At 39.1% G+C, this 26,621-nt stretch overlaps 11 protein-coding genes, 3 long non-coding RNA genes and 1 other non-coding gene across 26 annotated transcripts; 10 read left to right on the top strand and 5 right to left on the bottom strand.

Moving 5' to 3' along the window:
* Positions 1-434: 434 nt before the first annotated feature.
* Positions 435-4,283, top strand: AT1G15060 (alpha/beta hydrolase family protein). Of its 3 annotated transcripts, NM_001332146.1 has the most exons (10): positions 567-957; positions 1,049-1,126; positions 1,258-1,932; positions 2,020-2,122; positions 2,200-2,300; positions 2,404-2,578; positions 2,780-2,950; positions 3,212-3,312; positions 3,429-4,030; positions 4,159-4,283. In NM_001332146.1, the coding sequence occupies exons 1-9, from the start codon at positions 685-687 to the stop codon at positions 3,486-3,488; spliced, it is 1,737 nt and encodes a 578-aa protein (NP_001319006.1). In that variant the 5' UTR covers positions 567-684; the 3' UTR covers positions 3,489-4,030; positions 4,159-4,283. The 3 variants fall into 3 exon arrangements, with proteins under 3 accessions (NP_172960.2, NP_001319006.1, NP_001321660.1); NM_101376.4 differs by lacking the exon at positions 4,159-4,283 and having other exon boundaries at positions 435-957; positions 3,429-3,994; NM_001332147.1 differs by lacking the exon at positions 4,159-4,283 and having other exon boundaries at positions 2,404-2,950; positions 3,429-4,009.
* Positions 4,128-5,550, top strand: IAA34 (indole-3-acetic acid inducible 34). 2 transcript variants are annotated; one of them, NM_101375.3, is made up of 5 exons: positions 4,128-4,384; positions 4,534-4,687; positions 4,796-4,936; positions 5,037-5,145; positions 5,219-5,550. In NM_101375.3, exons 1-5 carry the CDS (start codon positions 4,298-4,300, stop codon positions 5,283-5,285), a joined length of 558 nt encoding a protein of 185 aa, NP_172959.2. In that variant the 5' UTR covers positions 4,128-4,297; the 3' UTR covers positions 5,286-5,550. The 2 variants fall into 2 exon arrangements, with proteins under 2 accessions (NP_172959.2, NP_001323186.1); NM_001332145.1 differs by lacking the exon at positions 4,128-4,384 and having other exon boundaries at positions 4,512-4,687; positions 5,219-5,434.
* Positions 5,551-6,138: 588 nt separating this feature from the next.
* GAT1_2.1 (Class I glutamine amidotransferase-like superfamily protein) lies at positions 6,139-7,654 on the top strand. Of its 2 annotated transcripts, NM_180612.4 has the most exons (2): positions 6,139-7,146; positions 7,237-7,654. In NM_180612.4, exons 1-2 carry the CDS (start codon positions 6,226-6,228, stop codon positions 7,501-7,503), a joined length of 1,188 nt encoding a protein of 395 aa, NP_850943.1. In that variant the 5' UTR covers positions 6,139-6,225; the 3' UTR covers positions 7,504-7,654. The 2 variants fall into 2 exon arrangements, with proteins under 2 accessions (NP_850943.1, NP_172958.2); NM_101374.3 differs by having other exon boundaries at positions 6,167-7,647.
* AT1G05147 lies at positions 6,294-6,846 on the bottom strand. Its single transcript, NR_138844.1, has one exon. It is a non-coding gene; the product is annotated as an other RNA (long non-coding RNA).
* AT1G15030 (hypothetical protein (DUF789)) lies at positions 7,492-10,061 on the bottom strand (the record flags this gene model as incomplete). Of its 2 annotated transcripts, NM_101372.5 has the most annotated exons (6): positions 9,446-10,037; positions 9,141-9,364; positions 8,780-9,029; positions 8,248-8,333; positions 8,071-8,162; positions 7,492-7,917 (listed from the first exon to the last, which is right to left on the bottom strand). In NM_101372.5, the coding sequence occupies exons 1-6, from the start codon at positions 9,644-9,646 to the stop codon at positions 7,688-7,690; spliced, it is 1,083 nt and encodes a 360-aa protein (NP_172956.2). In that variant the 5' UTR covers positions 9,647-10,037. The 2 variants fall into 2 exon arrangements, with proteins under 2 accessions (NP_172956.2, NP_001320245.1); NM_001332144.1 differs by lacking the exon at positions 7,492-7,917 and having other exon boundaries at positions 8,045-8,162; positions 9,446-10,061.
* On the top strand, positions 8,539-8,803 carry AT1G05143. The gene has a single exon (NR_138843.1). It is a non-coding gene; the product is annotated as an other RNA (long non-coding RNA).
* Positions 10,062-11,061: 1,000 nt separating the features above from the next.
* On the top strand, positions 11,062-15,309 carry QSOX1 (quiescin-sulfhydryl oxidase 1). 3 transcript variants are annotated; one of them, NM_001332143.1, is made up of 13 exons: positions 11,112-11,647; positions 11,878-11,902; positions 11,985-12,077; positions 12,260-12,441; positions 12,611-12,674; positions 12,770-12,838; positions 12,920-12,996; positions 13,082-13,226; positions 13,321-13,361; positions 13,450-13,596; positions 13,669-14,100; positions 14,274-14,324; positions 14,928-15,309. In NM_001332143.1, exons 1-12 carry the CDS (start codon positions 11,436-11,438, stop codon positions 14,293-14,295), a joined length of 1,509 nt encoding a protein of 502 aa, NP_001321934.1. In that variant the 5' UTR covers positions 11,112-11,435; the 3' UTR covers positions 14,296-14,324; positions 14,928-15,309. The 3 variants fall into 3 exon arrangements, with proteins under 3 accessions (NP_172955.1, NP_001321934.1, NP_849664.1); NM_179333.2 differs by lacking the exon at positions 14,928-15,309 and having other exon boundaries at positions 14,274-14,601; NM_101371.5 differs by lacking the exon at positions 14,928-15,309 and having other exon boundaries at positions 11,062-11,647; positions 13,669-14,568.
* AT1G15015 (F-box family protein) lies at positions 14,618-15,460 on the bottom strand. Its single transcript, NM_001123819.1, has one exon. It carries the CDS (start codon positions 15,199-15,201, stop codon positions 14,719-14,721), a length of 483 nt encoding a protein of 160 aa, NP_001117291.1. The 5' UTR covers positions 15,202-15,460; the 3' UTR covers positions 14,618-14,718.
* A 124-nt stretch (positions 15,461-15,584) lies between these two features.
* On the bottom strand, positions 15,585-16,360 carry AT1G15010 (mediator of RNA polymerase II transcription subunit). The gene has a single exon (NM_101370.3). The coding sequence runs from the start codon at positions 16,324-16,326 to the stop codon at positions 15,898-15,900; it is 429 nt and encodes a 142-aa protein (NP_563962.1). The 5' UTR covers positions 16,327-16,360; the 3' UTR covers positions 15,585-15,897.
* A 609-nt stretch (positions 16,361-16,969) lies between these two features.
* AT1G15002 lies at positions 16,970-19,025 on the top strand. The gene has a single exon (NR_139744.1). It is a non-coding gene; the product is annotated as an other RNA (long non-coding RNA).
* Positions 17,234-17,331, top strand: AT1G05137. The gene has a single exon (NR_138842.1). It is a non-coding gene; the product is annotated as an other RNA (small nucleolar RNA).
* On the bottom strand, positions 17,475-19,077 carry scpl50 (serine carboxypeptidase-like 50). The gene has a single exon (NM_101369.2): positions 17,475-18,945. It carries the CDS (start codon positions 18,926-18,928, stop codon positions 17,594-17,596), a length of 1,335 nt encoding a protein of 444 aa, NP_172953.1. The 5' UTR covers positions 18,929-18,945; the 3' UTR covers positions 17,475-17,593.
* Positions 19,078-19,204: 127 nt separating this feature from the next.
* Positions 19,205-20,628, top strand: AT1G14990 (uncharacterized protein). 2 transcript variants are annotated; one of them, NM_001198069.1, is made up of 5 exons: positions 19,277-19,508; positions 19,662-19,743; positions 19,839-19,955; positions 20,017-20,046; positions 20,137-20,510. In NM_001198069.1, exons 1-5 carry the CDS (start codon positions 19,390-19,392, stop codon positions 20,185-20,187), a joined length of 399 nt encoding a protein of 132 aa, NP_001184998.1. In that variant the 5' UTR covers positions 19,277-19,389; the 3' UTR covers positions 20,188-20,510. The 2 variants fall into 2 exon arrangements, with proteins under 2 accessions (NP_172952.2, NP_001184998.1); NM_101368.4 differs by lacking the exon at positions 20,017-20,046 and having other exon boundaries at positions 19,205-19,508; positions 20,137-20,628.
* CPN10 (chaperonin 10) lies at positions 20,602-22,052 on the top strand. 2 transcript variants are annotated; one of them, NM_101367.3, is made up of 3 exons: positions 20,602-20,991; positions 21,078-21,217; positions 21,560-22,052. In NM_101367.3, the coding sequence occupies exons 1-3, from the start codon at positions 20,887-20,889 to the stop codon at positions 21,609-21,611; spliced, it is 297 nt and encodes a 98-aa protein (NP_563961.1). In that variant the 5' UTR covers positions 20,602-20,886; the 3' UTR covers positions 21,612-22,052. The 2 variants fall into 2 exon arrangements, with proteins under 2 accessions (NP_563961.1, NP_001322728.1); NM_001332142.1 differs by having other exon boundaries at positions 21,302-22,052.
* Positions 22,053-22,359: 307 nt separating this feature from the next.
* Positions 22,360-25,896, top strand: AT1G14970 (O-fucosyltransferase family protein). Of its 3 annotated transcripts, none has more exons than NM_001332141.1 (10): positions 22,360-23,009; positions 23,194-23,263; positions 23,368-23,435; positions 23,551-23,639; positions 23,738-23,935; positions 24,068-24,272; positions 24,400-24,567; positions 24,778-24,945; positions 25,022-25,212; positions 25,306-25,896. In NM_001332141.1, the coding sequence occupies exons 2-10, from the start codon at positions 23,251-23,253 to the stop codon at positions 25,454-25,456; spliced, it is 1,251 nt and encodes a 416-aa protein (NP_001321094.1). In that variant the 5' UTR covers positions 22,360-23,009; positions 23,194-23,250; the 3' UTR covers positions 25,457-25,896. The 3 variants fall into 3 exon arrangements, with proteins under 3 accessions (NP_001321094.1, NP_172950.1, NP_001321095.1); NM_101366.3 differs by having other exon boundaries at positions 22,402-23,004; NM_001332140.1 differs by having other exon boundaries at positions 22,402-23,263.
* The last annotated feature ends 725 nt before the right edge of the window (positions 25,897-26,621 follow it).

The following is a 26,621-nucleotide window of genomic DNA, read 5'->3' as shown; positions in this document are numbered from 1 at the left end:
CAGTTGTTCAAAAATATCAGGAAAGAAATCAACTATATAAAATTGTAAAAGAAAACATCAAAACTAACCACAAAAAATATTATATTTAATTGAAAGTTTTTATTTTTGGTTTCTTTTTTAAATTCAATTTTAGATCAATATTTCCTAAATTTAGTGAGATAAGAAAAGTACTAAATGTACAAATAATATGATGATTAGATCAAATCTGACTTTATATTTCTCACTAACTCGCTTAGTATATTAGTAAATTTAATTTAAATAATTAAGATGATAGCTTATTATATTAACATTTTTAGCTATTTAGTTAGATACATTATAAATTTAGTTTCATTATCAGTGATATATAATCTGGTTTTGTTGATATTTTTTTGAGATAACACATCTTAAATTCCAAATCAAGATGATTGGACAAAATTTGCTTTACACTAATACCTTCCTTGTCTTCAACGCACAACCAAAGGCCAGAGAAACAAAAAAAAAAACTCTCACTGTAAATTTGGGCTTTTGCAATATCACTGGCCCAAAATATTTGCGGTCAAAATAAGAAAGTCACGTCTTCGTCAATCATCAACATCACTGGTCGTCTCTCCACGTGTACCGGAAAATGAATGAAGATCCTTAAAAACACGCCGGAGTGAAACCGAGCCACCATTGTTTTTTTCCAAATCTGCCAGAGTCCGTACCATGTCCACCATGCCTCCACAATTTCCCTTGGAGATCCGCTCAGCTCTTCGCCGGGCTTCCTCCACCGTCTATCTCCACCGTTCCATCAGCACCGTCACTACTACTCCTTCGTTTCGTCACCGAACGACGTTGTTACGACCGAGAGCTTTCTCTTCTTCCTCTGTTAAGCTCCCCACGAAACCTTCTCTTTGCACCGCCGACGAGCTTCATTACGTCTCCGTTCCTAACACCGATTGGCGTCTCGCTCTCTGGCGCTACTTGCCTCCTCCTCAGGTTTTCGAATTTCAACAATCACCTTTCTCTGTATCTGCAATTTGGATTATATATTTTTTTTTGTGATCAAGAATTTTCTCTCTTCTCTTAGGCTCCGACGAGGAATCATCCATTGTTACTGTTGTCTGGAGTAGGAACTAATGCCATCGGATATGATTTATCTCCTGGTGTATGTTACCTTCATCGTTTTTAATGTCAATCTTTATCATCAAGATCTACATTGTACTAGTGTATCTTTAGATGAGGAAGTAGATTTATTGTTGATCAATGTCAAGTAAATCTTCGTTGATGTCATTGCAGTGCTCTTTTGCAAGGCATATGTCTGGACAGGGATTTGAGACTTGGATTCTCGAGGTTCGTGGAGCTGGATTGAGTACACGAGTATCTGATCTTAAGGACGTTGAGGAATCTGCTCATGAATTGTCGAATCAGATAGAATCTACTGCTAGAGCTGCTGCAGGTAAAGAAACTTGTTCTGATGAAAAGCAGACTACTGATATTATGGACAGTAGTGCACCTGCACCAGCGTCGGATGTTTCAGTTGTTGGCGAAGCATCGGCTTGGGACGAGTCACAGCTTGTGGCGAGATTGACATCAACTTTCATGAGTTTGTCAGAAAGACTTTCTGGCTTTCTCAGTGAAGGTCAGTCTGTGTTCATGTCTGCTAAGTTGTTTGACAAAATTGCAATGCTTGTAGATGATACACAGCTGTACGAGCGCTTTAATGATATAAGATCGAAGCTTTTGAGTTTGATAGAGTCAAAGCAAAACTCAGGACTTGTTAACCAAGTCAGAGATTTGGCTCAGCGCCTTGTGAATCTTTTCGACGATGGTCAAAGGTCTGTCTCGCCTCCGCTGATTGATTTACAAGAGCGCCTCACTGCGACCATAGAAGATTTTCAGAAGCAACTGGATTTGATAGTTAAATATGACTGGGATTTTGATCACTACCTGGAAGAGGATGTCCCTGCTGCGGTGAGGCAATGTTGATCTTGCTGAATACTTCGCATAATCGTGTCTGAATTTTGTTTGAATTGGGTGTCCGTCTTTGGTTTGCTATAGATTGAGTATGTAAGAGCACAAAGCAAGCCCAAGGACGGCAAACTATTCGCAATTGGGCACTCCATGGGGGGTATCCTACTCTATGCAATGCTATCACGTTGTGGTAAGTTAGTATTCATCTTTCAAACAGAGGCTCATATATTAAGGCCGAAATTCATTTCTTCTCTATTATTTTGTTAGCTTTTGAAGGACGAGAACCTTCCGTGGCAGCTGTGGCAACTCTGGCATCATCGGTTGATTACACAACCTCAAATTCTGCACTCAAATTGCTCATACCTCTTGTACGTGTCGTTATGTTATATCACTCTGCGCAGGAATCTTTGACAAGAATTGATGTGCCATAAATATCTTTGGTAGCTAATTTACTAGATACTTCTTTTACAGGCCAATCCTGCAGAAGCTCTGAGTGTTCCAGTTGTTCCTCTGGGTGCTTTGTTGGCTGCCGCTTTTCCTCTTTCGACACGTCCTCCATATGTATTATCTTGGCTTAATGATTTGATATCATCAACAGATATGATGCACCCTGAAATGTTAGAAAAGCTTGTCTTGAATAACTTCTGTAAGTAAAAACAGTTGATCCCATTTAAGTATGTGAGTTCTTAATGTATTTTAAGTGGAAAAGAAACGTATCTTCATTAAGAAAAAGAAAATGCTGGAACAGTTACTATTAGATGCTTGAATGTACCATGACTTTTTTTGCAATCCGTAATTGCTCCCTTTATGGTGATTTTCAAGAGTTTCTTTGTTTTCTTACATCTAGGTACCATACCTGCAAAACTACTTATTCAGCTGACAACGGCCTTTCGAGAGGGAGGCTTACGTGATCGTAGTGGTAAATTTTACTATAAGGATCATCTTCCCAGAACCAGTGTCCCTGTCTTAGCTCTTGCAGGTGATCGGGACTTGATCTGCCCCCCTGCGGCTGTGGAAGGTATACTAACATAATGTTTATTATGAAATTCTGCATAGATGACTCTAGCATATACATGAAACCATTCATTTACCCAGATATGCATTTCATTTTAAATTCTACATTGCTGTTACTGAATTCTTTCGAGTTATGAGAGGCTGTATAAGGCGTAGATGGATTAACTTTTGTGATACTTTCCACACACACCAAATAAATTTTTAAGCTACTCACACATGCATTTTCACCATTATGACTAATTACAAATGCTTGTGAATATGGCAGACACTGTTAAGCTGTTTCCGGAGAACTTGGTCACTTATAAGTTACTTGGAGAACCAGATGGACCACATTATGCACACTATGATTTGGTTGGAGGACGACTGGTATGTTTGTTCCCCAGTCATTTCTAGGTCTCCTCCTATGTTGGAACTTTGTTCAATGCTGTATCATGTGCATGCTTGTTTCGTTTGTTAATCGTTTCTCTGACAACTTACTGCAGGCAGTGGAGCAAGTCTATCCTTGCATAACTGAATTTCTTAGCCACCATGATTCCGCATAAGTGAAACATTTCGGGAGTTTCTGTTCCTTGCATGCTATAGCACATGTAGATTGTAGACGTCGCACTAAGGTGGTGTCGAAGAAGTGTGTTTCAGAAGCGCCTGTTAAAAAGGATGCCATTTCCGTTTAAGACACGTACATTTAGTATCTGGGCAAACTGTACATGAGCTTAGGATGCAGTTTTTTCAAGTCATACACCTGTAAATTAGGAAAAGCATCGAATGAGATGCTGGAAGCTCTTGTCTACTGTGATGATTTCCCTTGTTTTGTTATGGCAACGAGCTTTTTATTTGAACATTTATCTTTAGAAGAACTGGTGTGTTCTCTTGTACTGCTTTGCTTCTTTTGGAGGACTTGAGTTATCCATGAGAGCAATTGTATAGACATGGATTTATGTGTACATTTTCTGTCTTAGATCCATTAATGACACAGCCCTACTTCTCAGATAATGTGTGGGATACATGATGTAATGATAGATCTGAATTGTCTAGTATTAAACAACAGAGCTCTCTTTCATGAAAGATATTGTCTCTCCACCATCATGTAAGACCATACCTAGTTCTTCTCTTTCTTTGTCCATAAATTAATTCGTTGGATTCTCTATGGTACAGAATTCTCTAGCACGACTTACCTATTTCTTTTGTAACGTGTTTGATGTTGAGTGATTACAGGTTTTGACTTGAGACAATGAGTTGTCAACACTCTCTGATAACATTGAGACACTTCACTAGATAGAGATGTGCTTGCTGTGATTAGTATAGTACAATTCTGACTTCACGATAATTTCAGGTTTTTGTGTTGGCTGACCAGATGTATTGCAGCGATCCTCCCCATCCCTTGCACTTAGTGGCATCAGACAAACAACAAAAAGACCACAAACTGATCCTTTCCTGGAAGGTAATGTGTTCTTGTCTTTTGTTTGTTCCCTGTCTGCAATGATGTCTCTTAACTCTCCTGACACTCTTAGCCTTAGCTGCTTGATATAAATCAACATCATTCTCACCTTTCTATGTATCTGTTATGTGCTGAATATGTATTTGTTATAGAAACCAACAATGGACTCAGACCCACTCGGTGTTTTCCCAAATTCTCCCAAGTATCATCCATATTACTCGCAGACCACGGAGTTTGGTGGCGTAATCGATTTAGGTCTCAGCCTGAGAACCATACAACATGAGATTTACCACTCATCTGGCCAAAGTGAGTTTCTTTGCCGTTTCCATTAGTATTTCCATTACCTTTAATTTCTTGGTAAATTTTTTCAACTCTGAGACGGTGTTTACTTATGAGTTATGACATGTGGCAAAGGATATTGTAGTAATGAAGGATACAGACGGAAGTGGGGTTATGTAAAGGTCACCATGGATGGTTTGGTGGTAGGTCGCAAGGTCTGTGTTCTTGATCATGGAAGCTATTCAACTCTTGCTCATCAACTCGAGGACATGTTTGGTAAGTTTTTCATGGGAAGCTTGGGATTCAAAGATGAGTAAGTACTATAAGTAGTAATGTTCCTAGTAGGCTTATACCGGATGTTCATTACAATCTGTAGGGATGCAGAGTGTGTCGGGATTGAGGTTGTTCCAGATGGAGTCTGAGTTCTGTTTGGTCTACAGAGACGAAGAAGGTCTGTGGAGAAATGCTGGGGATGTTCCATGGAAGTAAGCTCTTGATACTTTCTTTGTAGATTACTGAAATAAAGCGTTTACATGTGTTGTGATTTGTAAATGACAGTGAGTTCATAGAAAGCGTGGAGCGGCTGAGAATCACAAGAAGAAACGATGCTGTACTTCCCTTTTAATATTAGCTTCTCTCTTTCTTCACTCTTTGTTATAATTTCCAAGTCAGCCTTGAATCGGAAATGAAACAAAAGAGAAAAGGTAAATGTAACTTTGAATACGATTATATTCGAAATAAAGAAAGAACCACGAACTACTTTTTTCGGTGAAATCCTGATCACTAGAGCTCCGATATGTTACGTCTGGATTCTCGTCTTACCATGATACGAAGATATTGTGAACCATCCAGTTTTAAGATATAGTGGTGTAATTACGATGGTGAATTTGCCATTTTATCTTTCATACTTTTCAATTCATAATCCGCATAAACGAAAAATGAGTAGGATATCGAAGGCCTTGTGAAGACAAGAGAGCTCAACTCCGGCGACAACCTCGATCTTTTTTCTTACATTTTCATTCATACGGAGTTGTTGAAAGTCTACGACGTTATCTTTTACACGTAAGAGTGACTGAACCGGTGGCTGATTAGGATGACGTGATTTCCATAATTAATTCAACACCCTCCAAATACAGAAAGACATGCATTTATATAGTATAAAATAAAGACATATACAGTATATGCTCTGCATGCTTAATATTGTTACAAGTCAATGAGTCATCCATTCATATCTAATCCTCCTAAGAACCTAATCTGATCCATATCCATTTATTACTAAGAAAACGTTTTTTTGTTTAACATAACCAAATCAAAAGAAGGAATAATTTGGAATATCCAGAGAAGTCCATCTCAGCATCCAATAGGCAATAGGAAAGGTTTGACCAAAAACGTATACAGATAATAAAAAGTGTGCGTCAGCTTTGAGTGGACGCTGCGCCTCGACGCCTCCATTCCAATCTATAAATAAAGAACGAGAACTAAGACATAACCATCCAATTAAGAAAGAGAGGATTAAGACATAAACAAGACAAAACAAGAAGAAGAGATTTATTTATTACATAAAAATGGTTGTCGCCAATGATCTCTCGTCCAAGATTCTCCCCAGAGTTCTCATCGTCTCTCGTCGGACTCTCCGCAAGAACAAGTACGTGGACTTCGTAGGAGAATACCATCTCGATCTCATCGTCTCCTCCGGTGCCGTCCCTGTCATTGTCCCACGTGTCAATGGGATCCATTCTATGCTCCAGAGCTTCGAGCCTATTCATGGTGTCCTCCTCTGCGAAGGAGAAGATGTCGATCCTTCTCTCTACGCGGACGATGAATTATCAGACCTCTCGCCAGAAGACATGGAGGAGATTAAGAAGGCGCATGCAGAGGACATGACCATCGACCGAGAGAAAGACAGCATTGAGCTGACTCTAGCTAGACTCTGTCTCGAAAGAAACATTCCTTTCTTAGGCATTTGTCGTGGCTCTCAGATTCTCAACGTTGCCGCAGGTGGAACTCTTTACCAAGACATCGACAAAGAACTCGGAACTACGATGACAACGACAAATCATATAGATTATGACAACTACGATGGGCACAGACACGAGGCTAGAATCGTGGAGGAGACTCCGTTACATAAGTTGTTCGAGGAGATGGAGATAATGGTGAACTCGTATCACCATCAAGGTGTGAAGAGACTGGCTCAACGTTTTGTGCCGATGGCTTATGCTCCTGATGGTTTGATTGAAGGATTTTATGATCCGAATCGATATGATCCAAAGGAAGGTCAGTTCTTGATGGGTCTGCAGTTTCATCCAGAGAGGATGAGGCTTCCAGGCTCTGATGAGTTTGATTATCCAGGCTGCGCTTTAGTTTATCAGGAGTTTGTGAAAGCTGTGATCGCATTTCAGAAGAAACAAGTAAACGCAACACAGGTTGAGATGAAGAGGAAGACCACCACACTCGTCAAAAGCTTCTCCCAAGCTGAGTTTCTAGAGGTCAGAGATTCGTTTGTTTTACATACATACAGGCTCTATGTTTTGCCACTCAATATTGGATTTTCTGACATGGCTGAATGAATCATGCAGGCTAATACAGTTCTAAGCAAGCAACAAGAGAATAGGCTGAAGCAGATGGGAGCGACGGTGAGGAACTCATGTGTGTATATGAAAAGGATGAAAATGAAAGAGGAACAAGAGAGAGCAATGGACAAACTTTCGGCGGAGCGGCTGTCTGATATGCTTTCCTTCCACCATATGATGGCTCGTCTTTGCTCCAATGCCATCAAGAGAAAACTACTAGAACCCGAACACACAGATAGGACCATAGAGTCCTCCTTTTTTCTCAACTATTAGCCTTTATTGCAAAAACAGTTTTACACACAATAAGAAAACTAGCATTCTGTGAATTTACAGAAGCTACCAAATGAAAAACTTTTGACAGTATCCTATATGTAAGGTTTCCTCAAGACAGTAATCATAAAGAGTTCCTTTTTATAACTTCCTATATCATTTTTCGTCATCATAGTATAATCTATCATTACCGGCGGCAGAAGAAGATGAAATCAGGATGGTTGACTTGACGCAACCTCAGCCAATTATCTGCGGCTTGGAAGAGAGAGTTCGCGAGCTGGTGGCCCGAGCCACCAAAGCTTGTCCATACAGAACCTCTCAACTTGTATGAGGCGAGACCAAAGACAGGCAGTTCCATCTTCTCAACACTTTCCCTTGGCTGCACCACATGCATAGACCCTGTTGTAACGCCTGGACCTGCAAGAGCCAAAGATAGATAGTGCATGTATCTTTACTCAAAAAGTTGTTACTCTCGGATCATTTGAAACATACAAATTCTGATGATGTGGTCATGGTTAGAACGAAGAACTTGTGTTTCTTACTATCAACAATGCTCAACACCAATCTTACCTTGAAAGGGTGTGTGAAGGGAATGATAGGTCAAGAAACAAGCATCCAGATCCTTGAGTGTCGGTCCTGTGGGTATTTTGTAAATTGGGTACCTGCAAAAGTAGAGTAATGGATTCTAAGAGAGACAATGCGGTAATGTGGAACAAAGTACATACGCATGTCACAAAGAACTCATACCATGCCACAGAAAACCAGCTTGAAGGAAGCAAATCACAGCTTCTTAGCGTCTTCAGCTCGGGAAATCTAGAGGCAAGGTCAGACATCTGCAAAGGTAACAATTGAATAAGACAGCTATAGGAATTGCATTTTTTTAGATCATAAGTGGTGTATTCAAATTCAAGAATAAACAAGTCGCTGGACAGTAATTGAACTTTATACAGTTAGTTGATAGTCCTTAATGGATGCTTTGGAACGAACAGAAGAGTTGTTGCATTTGACTAATAGCATTACTTTCATAAATAAATCTTGGATGTTACTTCAACTGTTTGTTTTGAAAGTCACAACTTATCTAATAACAGTAAAATTAGTACAAAAGAAGCTCAAAACATGAATAAATACATCTTTCAATACCTAACTTCCGTGTAGCCTCATGCAAAATTTATTTCAAAATATGAGACATTTAACATCATAATTGAATCTTTTTGGTTTCTAATAACTCCTGCATATGCCTTGATGACTTGATAGAATGATAGAGTTAAAATAGTTAAACCTTGTCGGCAAAGGGTTCACGGACGTAAGGAAGATCACGTTCAAGATACTCAAATATCAAACGACCTTGAGAGCTTAAAGGCTCGCCATCATCACTAGACGAATCTTCTTGATGCTCCTTTCTTAAGGAGAGTTTGTCCATTCTAGCGGAGATCTGCTCTTTTGAATAACAGAGTCCTCTTTCAGATTCACTACTGCTTCCTTCACTACTTGAATCCCTAAAATCGCTTTCGCTCTCCTCACCTTGCCGCCTGCACATTAATAAACAGAACACCCCAAATTTCTTAGAGAAAGACAAGACTTGAGCTTTATAGACTAAAACCACTACAAGTTATGAACACGTAAGCTTGAACAGTTCTTACCTTGCTTGAAGAGATGAAGTTAAAGCATCAACATCAGCGTATACTTGAATACCAGAAAGCGAGGGCACGTAGTATTGAAAGACACGATCTTTATTGTTATTCAAAGTGAGAGGAACTCCAATGCCATAAGCACTCCACTCTGCAAACGATTCCCATACATCTCCAAGAAGAAAATAAGGAACTTGAGACTCAACATCACTGCCTCCTCTTTCCCTAACTATTGTCTACACATAAATTTCACACCAATTAGCTGAAAGTTTTTGTCTTTTTAGAAAAAGGTATTGACTAGACATGTAGAAGCAAACCTTAGATAAATAGTGAGCCGGAACAGATGGTGTCACCGAATCCAAAAACCGTTCCACATTACTTGACGATGCCTCAGAAACATGGTGTTTCAACAATGCAGAGCCGTTCTCACGATCCTTAGTGTGACTCGATCTGCAGCCATAAGAGACGTCAATTTGAGCTCTCTGAAGCTGAGTGAAGTTAAATCCAGCTCCCAACATCTCTCTTTCTCAAAAGGAATCAAACGACAACAAAGAACTTCCGATTTCGTTTTACCGAATAAACAAAACAGCAACAACACTCCTCTCACTACTCGTAATTTTAACCACCTATCTAAATTACACGCCGGAAAAAGTTTATATTCAGACAAGAGATTAAGGAAGCAGCTTAATCGGAGATTCTGGGAACAGGGGAAATCGACCAAAAGACAAAAACCCAAAACCGAAAATCTAACAAAGTAGGCGAAGATTAGCGTGCGAGTGAAAAATGAAGGCAACGAGGATAGAAGGAAACGTCAATGGAAGATGAAGAGAAACAAGATTACTGGTTCATGACAAAGAGAAAGAAGAGAGAGAGAGAGAGGACAGTCAATAAAAGGGGACTCTTTAATAAAAAGATTGAAGCACCTCTTATTTTTGTTTTCTTTTGCATAATTTGACCCTTGTATTTCATGTTTTATTACTTATTGCTCAACTTTTTTTCGTATTCAACATTACACCCAAATAATTAGTTGAAAATTGAAATCACCCCCTTATTGGTGATTTTAAAAACAAAAAAGGTACAATTGGGAAATTCCCGCATAATAAAAGGGTCTAAAACTAACGGCGGATAGTAGATGCTGCGTAAGAATTTTTTAAGCATATTGGAATCTTAAAATTGGACTTTTAAACATTCTCTCTCAGTTTGTTATACTTGCCAAAAATTAAGAATGGTTGTTAATATCTCATCCTTTTGAGAGTTGATAAACGAAAACAAAAAAAAGCATACATGAACGTCTATAGAGATCGAGGCAGGAGTTGAGAAATGAGAACACTATACTAAAATGGTTCTGAATTTTAATATTCATCTAAATCAGGAAACCAAATATGTCAGACGAATGCAAACTATATCAGAAAAATGAATTCATGCACGTGGACTGTGTTACTGCATTCTTATTTAAGTGACATTATTATTAGAGGTTGAGGATGTGCACATGATCGATACTTTTTGGTGTCAATTTTTTCCCCAGTACCAAGAAGGGCACTTAAAAACAATTGATACCGAATAGTGCAAGAGAAGTGGCAATAGTATAAGGAAGCTATGTGTTAAATTTTCTTAATGTGAGGTGTGTATGTGTGTCTCCTCATGACTAAGACAAATGGTGTTGACTTGTGGTTAGAGTGAGGAGGAGACATGAACTTGTTGACTCTCTGTTCTAATTAATCCATTTTTAGACTTTCTCATGTTATCTCATATATATATTTTCTTATAACTTTCTCATGTTATCTTCATAGATGAGAGAATACAAAGAAAATAAATATATGATTAATTTTTTTTGTAAAATTAATACTACCAACGGATGGTGTTTTATATCCAATCCGAAATTTATCTATAAACAAAGAAAAACAAAAACATCTCAAATAAAACCACTCCATAAGTTTTTCTATTGGATAACATTAACTGTTCCTCCGATTTCCAAACAAAATGGCCAACTTTTATTTGACTATTGAGTATTGACTAGAGATAGCGTTATCTTATCTACATTCAAATTCTTTCTTTTTGGGCGGGTCAAAAGGAAACAAACACAAACATCAAATGGAGATTAGTAATGGGCCTATAACGTTATAATAAAGCCCAGTATGAAAGTTGTCGGAGGAGAACAAAGTATCGACGCCGGTCAAAGGCGTTACGACGTCGTAATAAACACCAGAGACCTTTGTTTCTCAACGGAAGGAGGGAAGCTCTTTTTGCTCTTAGATCTTCCCTCTCATCCGGATCAAGCTTCAAAATTTGTATGCTTTATTCGATTTAATGTCTTTGATACACTTGTTCTTGTTGTTGGGTCTGCTGAGCCTTGAAGCTGCGGCGTCGTTTTCACCGGGATCGCGCTCGATTCTCCGGGACATCGGCAGTAACGTCGCCGATCAGAAAGACAACGCTATCGAATTGAACGCTACCAACTTTGATTCAGTTTTCCAAGATTCCCCCGCCAAATATGCCGTTTTAGAGTTCTTCGCTCACTGGTCAGTTTTCTCATTCTCTCTCTCTCTCGTAAAAAATCTGAAAAAAATTCAAACTTTAGGCTTTTAAGCACTGGATCTTACACGGAATTTGTTTGCAAGTGTTCTTCATATTCGAACCTGACTTTACGTTATCCAATTCTCTGAGATTTATCCGGAAATAACTTAACTTTATATATAAATGCGAAAGGCTTGTATACTGACATTGACCCATAATTTTTGTTTGGCTCAAGGTGCCCTGCATGTAGAAACTACAAGGTAACAACGCCATTCAATGTCTTATTATTCAATGCTTACTCTTGTCAATGTTGTTTATATCCAATGGGTGACTCTGCTGCAGCCACATTATGAAAAAGTTGCAAGGCTATTCAATGGAGCAGACGCAGTATATCCTGGTGTCGTTTTGATGACCAGAGTTGATTGTGCGATAAAGGTACTTGCACCATCTTTTTTATTTATATAGATGAACGTGTATCTTGACCTTCCTTTCTCTTTTTTCTCTTACTTCATGTGGATCGTGTGAGTCAGAGCGTGGGGCTTGAAAACTGTATCTTATGAGGTTGTGTATAGTTTTTTTTCTTTCTAATTGTTATTGTGACTTTTCTGGCAGCACAGATGAATGTAAAGCTTTGTGACAAGTTCTCTATCAATCATTATCCAATGCTCTTTTGGGCTCCTCCTAAAAGGTTCGTTGGTGGCAGCTGGGGACCTAAACAAGAGAAAAATGAGATAAGCGTAGTCAATGAATGGCGCACTGCTGATCTTTTGTTGAACTGGATCAACAAGCAGATAGGCAGGTATGTACGCACTGGAATGTCATATCTACCATTTAAGTTAAAAGTCATGTTTATAGAATTCAGCAATCTGTTTCTCTTTATGTTGGCTAATATGAAAACCCCTGTAACTTATTCAGTTGGGTAATACTGTATACTAATATAAATCTGTTTTCTTGTTAATGTTGTGCAGCTCTTACGGCTTAGATGATCAGAAATTAGGAAATCTTCTGTCAAATATATCTGACCAGGAACAGGTCTCTCATAGTGTGTTCTGCCCCCACTTTGTCATTGTGGAAGCATTTGTTTTAATTCCAACGCACTAAATAGTTCTGGTTGTTGATTATTGCAGATTTCTCAGGCCATATTTGACATTGAGGAGGCAACTGAAGAAGCTTTTGATATCATTTTGGCACATAAGGTAGAGAAGAGTTTTTGCTTTATTGTTCTAAGCAGCCAAATCCCTTTTAGCCTTGTTTATGAATAGTTTTCATGGCAACAGGCAATCAAGTCATCTGAAACCAGTGCTTCGTTTATTAGGTTTCTGCAGCTTTTAGTGGCACATCATCCATCAAGAAGGTAGTATCTCATCTTCATATTTCCATTTACGATCTGCTGCTCACTCTTTTCTCTCATGCTAATCAAAAGCTGAAAATTTCTATAGGTGCCGTACCGGAAGTGCTGAAATTCTTGTGAATTTTGATGATATATGCCCGTCAGGCGAATGCTCGTATGACCAGGAATCTGGAGCGAAAGATTCCCTTCGAAACTTCCATATATGTGGAAAGGATGTTCCGCGTGGATACTACGTGAGTGCCACCCAACCAACCACTTTCTTTTTTCGTGTGCTTAAACACAGAAATCTGATTCTCCTGCTTTCTGTACGTAATCATACTTTGGCAGAGGTTTTGCCGTGGCAGCAAAAACGAAACGAGGGGATTCAGGTAGTCTTCTGCAAAATTAATCTGTTGTCATATATCATATAATTCAAGCAGAAGCTCCTGAACTCTTATCAAAATATTTTGGCTGCAGCTGCGGATTATGGGTTTTGATGCATTCACTTTCCGTGAGGATTGAGGATGGAGAAAGTCAGTTTGCATTCACGGCCATTTGTGATTTCATCAACAACTTCTTCATGTGTGATGATTGCCGTCGGCATTTTCACGACATGTGCTTAAGGTAAAGACATATCTGGGGGTTGGCTAACAAGCTCGATTATCACATCTAACAGCTTATGTGTTTCACTAACAGCGTCAAAACTCCATTTAAAAAGGCACGTGATATTGCGCTGTGGCTGTGGAGCACACACAATAAGGTCAATGAGAGACTCAAGAAGGACGAAGATTCTCTGGGAACAGGAGACCCCAAGTTCCCAAAGATGATATGGCCACCAAAGCAGCTTTGCCCGTCGTGTTATCTTTCGAGCACCGAGAAAAACATTGACTGGGATCATGATCAAGTCTACAAGTTCTTGAAGAAGTACTATGGACAGAAACTGGTGTCTGTTTACAAGAAAAATGGTGAGAGTGTGAGCAAGGAGGAGGTTATTGCAGCTGCAGAAGAGATGGCAGTACCGACCAATGCTCTGGTTGTGCCAGTGGGAGCTGCATTGGCCATAGCACTTGCAAGCTGCGCATTTGGGGCACTAGCCTGCTACTGGAGGACGCAGCAGAAGAACCGGAAGTATAATTACAATCCGCACTATTTAAAGAGATATAATAGTAATTATATGGTTATGAACACATTCAGTAACACTGAAAGTGAAAGGGAAAAGGAGAGATGAGTTAACTTAAAAAGAAAAAGCTCACATGGTTTAACATTCTGAAACTGAGCTTTGTTTTTGTTGTAACTTACAGACAACAGATACAAAGACGTTGAGGTTGAGATGCCAAAGTCGCCTGCTTCAGGTCCCTTTCCTCTTCTCCTCTTACGGATTGTATAGATTCTTCTCTTCAAATTTTTGGAAAATTCAATCTATATGTTATACCAAAATAGCTCCTTTGTGAAGTCCTATTGAATCTCTCGCCTTTCATTATTGTTACCATCTTCTTCTGCAGTTTCTATATCGACGGCTTTTTAGTCTGTTGGCCACTTTAATACATAAAAAGCTTCATAACTGGTTTTGGTTGGGTTTCTTTGTGGAATGAGTTTGTTGATACGAAAACCATAACACTGACATTGTAGTCTGAACCAGTATCTTCAAAAATTGTTTTTTCACTCTCTCATCTATGAAAAAACAAAAAAACAGAAGGTATAACTTTAAAAAAAAAATACAAAGACTATCAATTAACTATGTCAAAGTTAAATAGTGATTAAGCTTGGGAAATAAGCAGTGGGTGTCTCTCTGTTTTTGAATGATAAACAAAAGTTAGCAAATGTTCTTTCTGATTGAGTCATATCATATAGCACTAAACCAGTAGCCTCCATGTTCGAATCATAGACCGTCACAACTTTGAGTGACTTTGAGTGACTTTGAGTGACTTTGTAAAAGTTGGCTTTTCCGGGTATAGTTTGAATCTTGAAAGAAAACGGCATGGTCGATGAGTCAAACGTCAATGTCATTAGAGAAGCGTTTTTGGATAGACTGGGAGGATCCCAACGCCCGAGAAGGAGGATATCGGGATCTTCGAGTAGTTGTCCATGAATCATATGTCTATCCTTGAAACGTTGTGAGTCTATAGTGGATCTCCATGTGCTACAAACGCATTTGAATTTACGGAGTGTTTTTACAGGAAGTCGTTCAAGAATATCTTCTACCACATGATGAGGTAACGTTACGTCCATTGAATTGTCTCGTCTCTTTTCTATTTGCTACATACTCTTTTGATAACTATCCATTGAGAGTTTATATACACTGCAGCGCGTAACTAGGATAATTTTCAAATATCTTCAATCATTATCCTCCATATTATTTATTATTTATATTTTAGATAATTATATGATTATTTTACTGTTTATTTTGATTTTTGGGTTTTATTATAAATAAGCCGTTTATACATTCTTTTGTATTCAGTTAATTGATTAATTAAATTAAAGAGTTTTTAGAATACTCTTCTCTTTTCGGTAGATCTTGAAAGATTTCAACGATTATAAGAAGACGTAGGATTCGGTATTCGCAGAGAATCAACGAATTCTTCACGTTTTTTCGTTTCTTGTATTGAGAAATCAACAGATCTGAGAGACTCTAGTTTTCCGGTATTCCGAATAATCAACGGATCTCTAGTCATATGAAGCAAGGATTTTCTTCTACTACTTCACACTGATTACTTTTTTTTCCTAAATCATATGAAGTACGGATTTTTTTTATTTTTATTTTTCCAAAAAAGATGAAATTAGGATTCTTTAAACAAAATCATTATAGAATTTCTCAAGGTATTTGTTGATAATAAATAATTCCATTTTAGTTTTGGAAAATTACCTTAATTTCGACATAAAATAACAAAGATAGTTTCTAGATAAAATAACAAAGATATTTACGGATCATACTACGTGAACGGCGTCCAAAAGCCAAAGAGCTAGATCAAGGATGCGAAAAGCAAAAACGGCGGAGGAGACGGGAACGCTGACGAGGAGAAGAAGACACGTTCCAAACGCGACGCTGGGACGAGAGTTCATGAGAAAAGTTTGGAGAAGAGTGAGTGCATCACATATAGTAGCGTCGTAGTTGCAGTAGAAACGTTTCTCCCATTGCATCCAATGAGAAGGAGGTTCAAAGTTGCGTTCAACCATCTTCATCTCATGGATTCGTTTCCTAAGGACCACCATGTTCTCGTCCACCGTTCTTCCTCCTCTGTAGTAGTCTGCACACACGGTGGTGGTTCGTCTTCTATTGGTTCCGGTGGCGATTCTTTGTGATGTCCTCAATGGATGGAACCTGAGTGTCGATGACGAGATCAGTATCATTTCCATTTTCTGTTGCTTAGGAGACACAATTGGTGGGATTATTTATAAGTTATATTTGGATAATATTTAATAAAAACGGCTAAGGCTGCTTTAGCGCGTTACCTTATCGTAATATTGATGGGGTCACCATCGATCACGTTTCCTTACAATTTCACTTTTGTTTCTTCTCAATTTCAGCTTTACACGTCTTTTACAAATTTGTCGACACGGCCAAATAAAAAAACATCAAACATGAAGCTCCGATGAAAAAGATGGATCGGTGTTAAATTGGAGATATCATTAAATGTCAATCCCATTAACGTACTATCCTCATAATTTATCAACCAATAATTATATGTACATTGACCTCTCCTTTGTTTACATCCAAAAAACGTACGAATCAATCCATATGATTAATTAAGGAATCATGGGGTACTCTCATACTTAACATTAATTTAAGAAATAATGGTGAAGTGATGTCTATTTTTTTTGTTTGTTCTAACAATGGTGAGGTCAAACGATGGACATAGATTATACACAGTAGCCCAATGGGCTTAATAGTTACCTAACTCTGAACCCAATTTTTTCTCGGCCCAACTAAAAGGATTATCGTCCGCCCTAACTCTCCTAATTTCGCACTATAAAGTTGCGAGTTTCACAGGTTTTAGCAGGAGCCGTCATTAGGGTTCCAATGAATTTTGTTTCAATTTTTCGATGTTCTGAATATCATTCTCTCAACAATTAGGCGAAAGATTGATTTTCATATGATTAGTAGTTTTCTTTCTGTTTTCCGCGAATGTTTTTCCGAGAAAATTGAATCGGGAAAGAGGCAAAAAACAGGGGAGAGATTTTGATAAATAGCTCTGAAATACCTGTAGGTTTTCTACGGGGTGCCCTTGCTCTTCTTTCCCTAATACCAAAATGGCTTCATAGTACGGGTTTCTTTGTGCTTTCTCTGTGTTTTGTGTATTTTTTATACTCAAATCACTTTGAATCTCATTCACAATCCCGCCTCCAATCGCCATTACATGTTTTTAAAAATTCTTTAGTTTATGCTTCAAATCTCCTTATTCTTACCAAAACAGTTTATCTGAATCAATCCTTAAGTGTATACTGTATGCTAACTTTTTTGAGAAAGTTTAAGACTTCAGGAACAGGCAAATGATAAACTAAGTAGCAAAAGTTACCAATTCGTACTAAAATGAACTTGTGAACATGACGTAACAAATCTAAATCCAGAGTACAATTAGAATCTGAATTGAATCTTACAGAACTAAGTACAAGTACACAATATTTAGATTGAATGGTATAAGCTCGACGAAGTTGTCTGCTTCACATCTTTACCACCGAACAATCCTTTCCCCAAAACCCAACCTTCAATCATATCCCTTGAATTCACAGCTTTATCTGTCGGAACAAAATGACCAGCTCCTGTAACCGCCACGTGGCACAAATTCCCCCATCTCTGAACATAACCAGCGACCACACCGTCTTCATCCTTCCACACACGCCTCTCCGCCGTCGAGAACATTCCCAATCCTGACCAGTTCATAGTCTTCATCCACTCCTCCGTCGAAACGACGCCGTCTCTTAGATCAAGCATACCTTGATACAGCAAGACTTGAGTCCTCTCCAATGCGTACTCCACCATGAACTTTACGCTCTTCATCACGTCTGCCCGCAACACATCTTCTACTTCATCACTACATTCCTCAAAACGAACCGTTTCACTCACTCCCAAAACACGTTTTGCTTCTCTCTGGTTCAAGAGGTCCACCACGAGGTCTGTTCTGTATGGAATCGCCCGTGCCGTGTTGTAGAGCGTCGCGAGTCCTGTCATGTTACTTAGTAGCGTCAACAGTTCGGTCCTCGCGTCTGCTGCTTCACGCCATTTCTGGGACTTCACGAGAGCTACAGATATCTCCTGCGCTTTTTGCAGTTCAACTCTCTGTTTTGCGTTGACCAGACCCGAGTAGTAGACGTTGACCGCATGGGTTTGAACCTGGGTCACCGGGTCGGTCAGCCCGTTTCCAATGGCTAGCCCCTTTAGATTCACTTTCCCATTGGGTTTCTCTTTAAGGATATAGTATCCAATGGCTGGAACGTACTTCCCGGCGTAGCTCTCTCCAGTGAAGTAAACCGGTCGGTTTTCGAAGCTTGGGTTTTGTTCAAGGAACTCCACGAGAGCGGCGTAAAGATGCTCAGCGACCTGTCTCTGATTTGTGGGTATGTCTTGTTGTGAGGCTGCGATGCTGAATCCGACTCCTATTGGGTTATCCACAAAAAGTAGTCCGAATAGACGGTTCCATGCGCCGGGGTTGCGCTCGAGGTCTGTGGCGCGTGAAACTACACGCCAGGGACCGAGCTCGTAAAAGTTGCCAATCATTGAAGAGCAGCCTGGCCCACCTTGGAGCCAAACGAGGAGCGGAGTGTCAGGAAGAGGTGTGGTTGGCTCTTGGGCTTCGTAGAAGGCATAGAACATGGACGAGCCGGGTGCGGGTTTAACCGGGAGGTAGCCAGATTTAGTGGGGAGAGCTTCATCGGGAAATAGCGGTGGCTGAGGAGACTCAACGGAGACGGCGAGGAGGAGAGTGGAAAGCAATATGAAGAGTGTAGTGGCTTGCTCCATTATTTCCACTAATTGGTGACGCCTTTACATAAAGATCCCTTTGTATTATTTCATTTATTTCATTATTTGACTGCAAAACATTACGTTTATGTTTTGTCTTGTATAACATGTGAATTTTTAAATGTGTAACAATAACATTTTTGTCAAGACGTGCTTGCTTACTAACCTAATTGCATTAACATGTGAGTTTTTTAATTTAAAGGTTTTTGTTTGTAGATGATTTTCCATAATGTATATTATTTTAAATTTATTGTTGCCAAAAGAAATAAAATCTAAAAGTTTTATTGGGCCGAAAAGAGAAAAAGGTCAGATAGGCCCATAAAAAGTTGGACAATACAAAGCGTTTACAATTTGTCAATTGCAAATTTCGTGAGATGCTTCTTCTACTCGTCATCTCTGTTTGGTAAAGTGATCACAAGGTGTTCGATATAATACCTGAAAGAGTTTCCGAAGGTGTGAAGATGATGATCTTGGATGTTTGCTCAGAGGTTATAAAGATCCAGAAGCTACGACGGGCTGTCTCTTACGCCGGATTCTACTGCTTCACTGCTGCCCTCACATTCTTCTATACAAACAACACGTAATGTCTTTCGTCCGATCTCAGTTTGCTTCTTTTGGTTGTTCTTTCTTTTCAATATCGGAATTCGCAGATGATTTCAATTTCTGGGTTCTTCTCTTGGTTTCTGCTTCAGGTTTAATTTGATTTAATGTTACTGATTCGAATGTTGTGTAGAACAAGAGCAGGATATTCCAGGGGAGATCAGTTTTATGCATCTTACCCTGCTGGCACCGAACTTTTGACCGACACAGCTAAGGTTTGTCCTTGATGACAATTTTGAGTTGTCGTTTACAGTTTATATAGTTGATTAGTTCTGTGTGGAACTGATGATTGGGGTTTATTGGAGTAAAGCTGTACAAAGCGGCGCTTGGGAATTGCTATGAATCTGAAGATTGGGGTCCTGTTGAATTCTGCATAATGGCTAAGCATTTTGATCGCCAGGGAAAATCTCCATACGTTTACCACTCCGTAAGTTTCTTCAATCTCTTTATGATAATCTCTGTGGTGCGGATATTTTAGTGTTGTAAAGGTCAGTTTCCATAAGTCTAGAATCTTGATGGTACTGACTTTGTGGTGCCATTGATAGAAATGTTTGTCGAATCATGTGGGGTTAGAACCAAGAATTGAGCTCATTTTATTGTGAATGCAGCAATACATGGCTCACCTTCTATCTCAAGGCCAACTCGATGGAAGTGGCTAGTGGCGCCAGCTCTCTTTGTTTCAGCTTTGTGCCTAATCTTGTTATAGCAAATTCGAATCCTGGTATCTTGGAACATTTGTATGGTGTTTGTATAAGTCCGGAACCGTACCATTGGCTTACATGGATTATTCAGATTTGTACTCTGAAAATTAAGAGCATGTAATTCCCGCAGAGGCACAATGTAATAAACATATAGCATAGCAAAGCAACAATCCGGGGAAAAACTTTGGTTACCACCTTGAAAGAAATGGGGAAAACTGACAGAGCAAGAAGCTTTCCATCATCAGCAGAGACGTTTGATAAAAGAAAGGTCAAGATTTCATTCCACGAAAAATCTGCCGAAAATAAACATCTCATTCTGGATGTGGTATATGAAATGGGATTGTACATGGAGTTTGAAAAACTTGGCAAAGAGAATCATGGAAGGAACTAACCATTTGAGCTGCAAGGTCATACAACACTTCCAAGAATTTATTTAGACAAACACAAATGCGACTGGTTTTTTTTAATGAGTGAGGCCCATTAAAGAAATAGTATGATATTATAGGCCCAAACAATCCCAAAACCCTTGGCCTTTTTCTGTCGCGCTAAACCCTACGATCTAGAACCTTCCGTCTTATGTGTCTCTGCCCCAAATTAAAAACTCAGAAACCCTAGAAAATTCCGATTCATCAACTGAGAGAGAAGAAGAATTGAGAAATGATGAAGCGTCTGATCCCAACGTTCAACCGCATCTTGGTGCAGAGAGTCATCCAGCCCGCTAAAACCGAAAGCGGCATTCTCCTACCTGAGAAATCCTCCAAGGTAAAAGAGCTTTGATTTCACGATTTGATTCTTCTGATTTTCGCCTCTTAGATCTGAAAAATAAACATATTTTTGGGTGATTGCAGCTGAACTCAGGCAAGGTGATAGCTGTTGGACCTGGATCAAGGGATAAGGACGGGAAATTGATTCCGGTCTCTGTGAAGGAAGGCGACACTGTTCTTCTTCCAGAGTACGGTGGTACACAGGTCAAGCTCGGCGAGAACGAGTAAGTTAAACCCGCTTCTTTCTTATTATTGCCCTAATATTCTGATAAAATTCTGATCTGATCTAATTGAACCTTTATGTTTAGCTAATCATGTTCAGGAATCATTATCCATTAATTAGATTAATGGATGGAACTAAGGGAATTACTTGTAAGACTGTGAAGATATTGAAAATTTTGTAACAGAGGATTTAAAAACATTTTGATCAATGTTTAATAATGCCAATTTGAACACCAGATTTACATATTGATTGGTGGGTTGATTTTAGAAACGAATAAGAAATTACAAATGAAGAAGAATTTGACTCAAAGTGAGTAACTTTTGTGTTTGTGTGATGGACGCAGGTACCATCTCTTCCGGGACGAGGATGTTTTGGGAACTTTGCACGAGGATTGAAAAGGCTAAGCTTGCCAACTTAACCACGAGGGTTCATGTTGGTGTTTGTGTTATGAGGAGAAGTCATTTATAAATTAGTTTATCTTGAAGATGTGGTTGGACTTTGTTGTCGTTTATCATTGAATCTACCTTTATGAACCTGTCTTTGAATTTTTACAAATGGGCATCAATCACATGGATAACCCAAGTGTTGCATCTTCTCATTTTGTGCTTTTCCGTAATCTGTGGATGCTTTTCGTTTACGTTTAGGCAGCAACTTCAATAGCCAATGTAGACGATAGCTTAGTTGACTTTGCTTATTCATGATCATGCTATAACAAAAGAAATAAGCTCATTTGGCCGCATGGCTTTTTTTATATAGCATCTCCTTCTTCACATATTGACAACTGAATCAGGTCGAGAAGTAGGTCCATGTCTATGCATTCTGAAAGTTGTGTCTTTTGATTTCCTTTTCACAATGGTTGGAAAACTACTAATTTTGGATTTTCAGTTGTTTAACCCACTCGTTTGGATGATAAGACAACTGTAGTATATTGTCTTGTCGCACCTTCAAATTTAGTATAGGTTGGTTGATTGAAAATATTTCATCTTTCTAACCAAAAACTGAAAAATGTGTATGAAACTCATTGCTATTTTTGGACAAGTCTCTCTGCCAATACAAATTAGACCATACGTAGAAACCGATGCATTGAATTCTCACGTTTAACAATAGTTTTCCATAGAAACTGAAATCAAAGAATTGAAGAAAGAAAAAGACTAAAGAACTATAACACATAAGAAAAGCCAAATAAATACTCAAGTACATGTGATTAATCGATCATGCTTCCACCGCACGAGCGCATACATACATAACATAAATAAAATTTCTCTCTCTTTTGCTTACTTCACTCACAGTTTCGCCGCCGGGATAAATCCGTTCAATCGGCGTTTGCCACCTGCCATTGTTACAAGCAATGCATTATATCGTTAATGGCGTAGCGCATTGAGAAGAGAGAGAGAGAGCAGGGAAACAATGATTTCCCAGGTGGAGAGAGATCTGTCGATTCAAAATCGGCTTCCGGGAAGCGATCACACTACTCCTTCTCCGCCAACATCTCCTCATCTCTGCCGGAGCCGGTCGAAATCCTCCTCTGTCTCCGGGCAACAGCAAAGTCGGAACGTCGCTCACCGTCTCTCATGGATCATTTTATCTGTTCTTCTCCGGCGTCAGGGAATTCTCCTTTTCGCTCCTATCATCTACATCTCCTGTATGCTTTTTCACCTACACGCGGCGTCGTTTGATGCCTCTCCCATTATCCACCGCCGTCCTGCTCCGGGATCCGTCTACCGGAGCCCTCAGGTTTACGCTAGGCTTCGCGGCGAGATTGAAGCCGATAATACCACGGCTGATGCGGTGAGGTTTGCCTCCGTTTTATCCCGCTTGTGATATCGTTTTGAGAATGTGGCCATTGTCGAACATAGATTGATCCAATTAGAGTATAATATCTAGGAGAACGTATAACAATGTTGAACATAGATTGATCTCTGTTCTTTTCTTGTTCCCATTTGTCATGTATCGTCAATGCAATTGTATTCATTTAAGATATCAACAATTTGGAAGCGTTCCTATAAAGGTGTAGAATGGAAGCCATGTGTGAACATGTCTACTGGAGGTATTTTACATTGTTCTCCTAGTTTCTTCGTTAGTGTTCTTTGTCCTAAGTAATAAGTTGAATCAATTAGGCTTTCTTGTTGTTGTTTGTGTTAACAATTGTAGTTTTACCTGTGTCAAATGGTTTCATATTTATTGAGGCAAATGGAGGCTTGAATCAGCAGCGGACTTCGGTAGGTTAATCATCTTACATCAAATTGATTTTTTTCACACAAGCCTTTCTTGCTATTGTCTGGCAAACTTGTCAAAGGTGAAGCTGTTGACTTGTCTATTCCATGTTTTACTTAGATATGCAATGCGGTTGCTGTGGCAGGCTACCTTAATGCGACCCTTGTAATTCCCAACTTTCACTATCACAGCATATGGAAAGATCCGAGGTTTCGGATATTTGTTTTCTTATCTTCTCCTGGTGTTATAAATTTAAGCAAAGCCATCCCTGTTTCAACTACTTTCTGAAAAAAGGTTTTCCTTGCAGTAAATTTGGGGACATCTATGATGAAGAGTACTTTATCGATACCTTAGCAAATGATGTGCGGGTGGTCGATACAGTTCCTGAATACTTGATGGAGCGTTTTGACTATAACTTGACAAATGTCTACAACTTCAGAGTTAAAGCATGGGCACCCACCTCCTATTACCGGGACTCAGTCCTGCCAAAGCTGCTTGAAGAAAAGTGAGTCACACCTCTTTTGCTAACTAATAAACTTTAGTTTCCATAATAAGCTGTCTTGTTTTTGTGTAAGGGGCTCTTTATTCTGTTATACTACACTGATTTTGAATTGTTTGTTGTCTTTTGACGGCACAGGGTTATAAGAATTTCCCCATTTGCAAATAGACTTTCGTTTGATGCTCCTCGAGCTGTCCAGAGATTTAGATGTTTGGCGAATAATGTAGCCTTGCGATTTTCAAAACCCATACTGACCCAAGGAGAAACATTGGTGAACAAAATGAAGGGTCTTAGTGCAAACAACGCCGGGAAATACGTTTCTGTGCATCTTCGTTTTGAAGAGGTTTGTAACCTGTAAAGAAGAAACGCATCAGGAATCTTTCACTTGTCCCTTTATCATGGCTGATTATTCTGAAAACAGATCTGTATCTAAGGTGAGAGATATAATACACTATAAGAACATGTTGCAGGATATGGTTGCGTTCTCTTGTTGTGTATTTGATGGTGGAGACCAAGAAAAACAAGACATGATTGCCGCTAGAGAACGAGGATGGAAAGGGAAGTTCACAAAACCGGGCCGTGTGATACGACCAGGAGCTAACAGGCTCAATGGGAAATGCCCTTTAACTCCTTTAGAGGTAAGCATAAATACTTTAGAACCTGGACATTACTCTACTTATCCACGATTGTGGTCTATATTAAGTATTAGTGTTACGAGAATATTGTTGTATATTATTTATCCATGGACACTGCTGTGGAATAATCAGAGTAGTTGTGCAAACCCTTGAGCATGTGAGTAGATTAACTTGCTGATATTGGTTCAATTTTCGTTCTTGTAAACCTATCAGGTCGGTTTGATGCTTAGAGGAATGGGCTTCAACAAAAGTACATATATATTCCTTGCCGCTGGCCCGATATATAGCGCAAATAGAACTATGGCCCCACTACTCGAGATGTTCCCTAATCTACAGACAAAGGAGATGCTTGCTTCTGAGGAAGACCTGGCTCCTTTTAAGGTTTCTACGATTTTCCACTGTTTGTTCATCCAGGATGAGTCCTTTCTGACTTGTAAACTTATGTGTCTGTGTTTAGAACTTCTCCTCGAGAATGGCTGCAATAGATTACACGGTGTGTCTCCACAGTGAGGTATTTGTGACAACACAAGGTGGAAACTTCCCTCATTTCCTCATGGGGCATCGGAGGTATTTGTTTGGAGGACATTCAAAGACGATTCAGCCAGACAAGCGAAAGTTAGCCGTACTCTTTGACAATCCCAAGTTGGGGTAAGAACTCTAACCTCTTCCACCTACAAACATGCTTTTTTGGTTAATAATATCTGGTTGATCCCTCAATGGTTGTTTCTGATATTACGGCAGATGGAAAAGTTTTAAACGGCAAATGCTAAGTATGAGGTCCCATAGTGACTCCAAGGGGTTTGAGCTGAAACGATCAAGTGACTCCATTTACATATTCCCTTGTCCTGATTGTATGTGCCGGAAGAACAAAACAACAGCATCAGCCACCTGACACATTCTTTTACTGGATTCTTCTTGTGCATTCTTTTATTTACATGTGTTGCTAATTCTTTCAATTCTTTGGCCACATCCGCATCCAAACAGAGCGAGAGCGAGACAGAGAGGACTTCCCAAGCATTCTTCTTGGGGGAGATTTTTTAACACATTGAAGCTGATGTATCTAACACGAGAAACTGAGATTAGTTCCCACGTTTGTTTCTGGGCGGAGAGGATAGCATTTGGATGTTCATTTGTGTTTTGCAGTTTGAAAAGTTTTTTGAGTTTTGTATAGTTGGTGGTCTAGTGTTGGGTTTGCCCATAAATAAATGTAGATCATAGGGGAGAAGAGAGCTGCCAAAAAAATTTGTACATTGATTGGTTCCTTTTTGGTTTAATCTTGTTTACATTTCATTTTAAATATTATCTTTCTTATGGTTCTTCCAAGTGAATGTGGTGAGTCCAATGTTTTTTACTGTCTGTCATTTTAGTTTCCTACGAAAACAAGGCCTAGAAGCTAGAACCATGTTTAGTAATAAGATCTTGAATAATATTCGTCTTGTTAAAAATGGCCACTCTCGCTTTGTATGCGCTTGATTAACACATGAACCTACATGCTTATTCCACAGTTGGCATGCCAGATTACATAGCTCTATAAGTTCTATTGAAGAAGGGCTATGAATTGGAATATGATTGGTACGCAATTGAGACTCTTTATTGTGCACCTTGACGCTTTTGCATGCTTTTGTTCTGAACCATATCTTATTAGGGAAGGAGGGGGACTAAATGCTAATCAATCCTTGTTTAGTATCTCTCGCTACTTTTGTGTCACTGCCATCATGCTCACATTTGAATGAGTATACATCTTCGTGACTCTGCTAGTCTGCTTACGTAAGTGGTCATTAACCTCGCCGTCGATGGTGGTTATAGACTTATAGTGTGGTTAAGCCTTAACCACAACTATTTCGGGGTTCTGAAAAAAACCCGGTTTAGTGTTACCTGTTTTATGATGAGCTTGGGCCTTTGCCTTTAACAATTGGGCCTTTGTATTGTTTTTTTGTTTTTTTTTTATTTTTATTGTTTTTTACATCTGAACGTTTGAAGTTGTTTATTATTTCAATGTTTACTTAAAAAAGTTATATCATCCGAATGCATGTGCCATTATTAATTTCCGAATTCAA

The sequence above is a fragment of the Arabidopsis thaliana genome (genome assembly GCF_000001735.4).
Source record: "Arabidopsis thaliana chromosome 1 sequence".
NCBI lineage: Eukaryota > Viridiplantae > Streptophyta > Magnoliopsida > Brassicales > Brassicaceae > Arabidopsis > Arabidopsis thaliana.
Note: the sequence above shows the minus strand (reverse complement) of the source record. Positions and strands in the feature narration are given on the sequence as shown.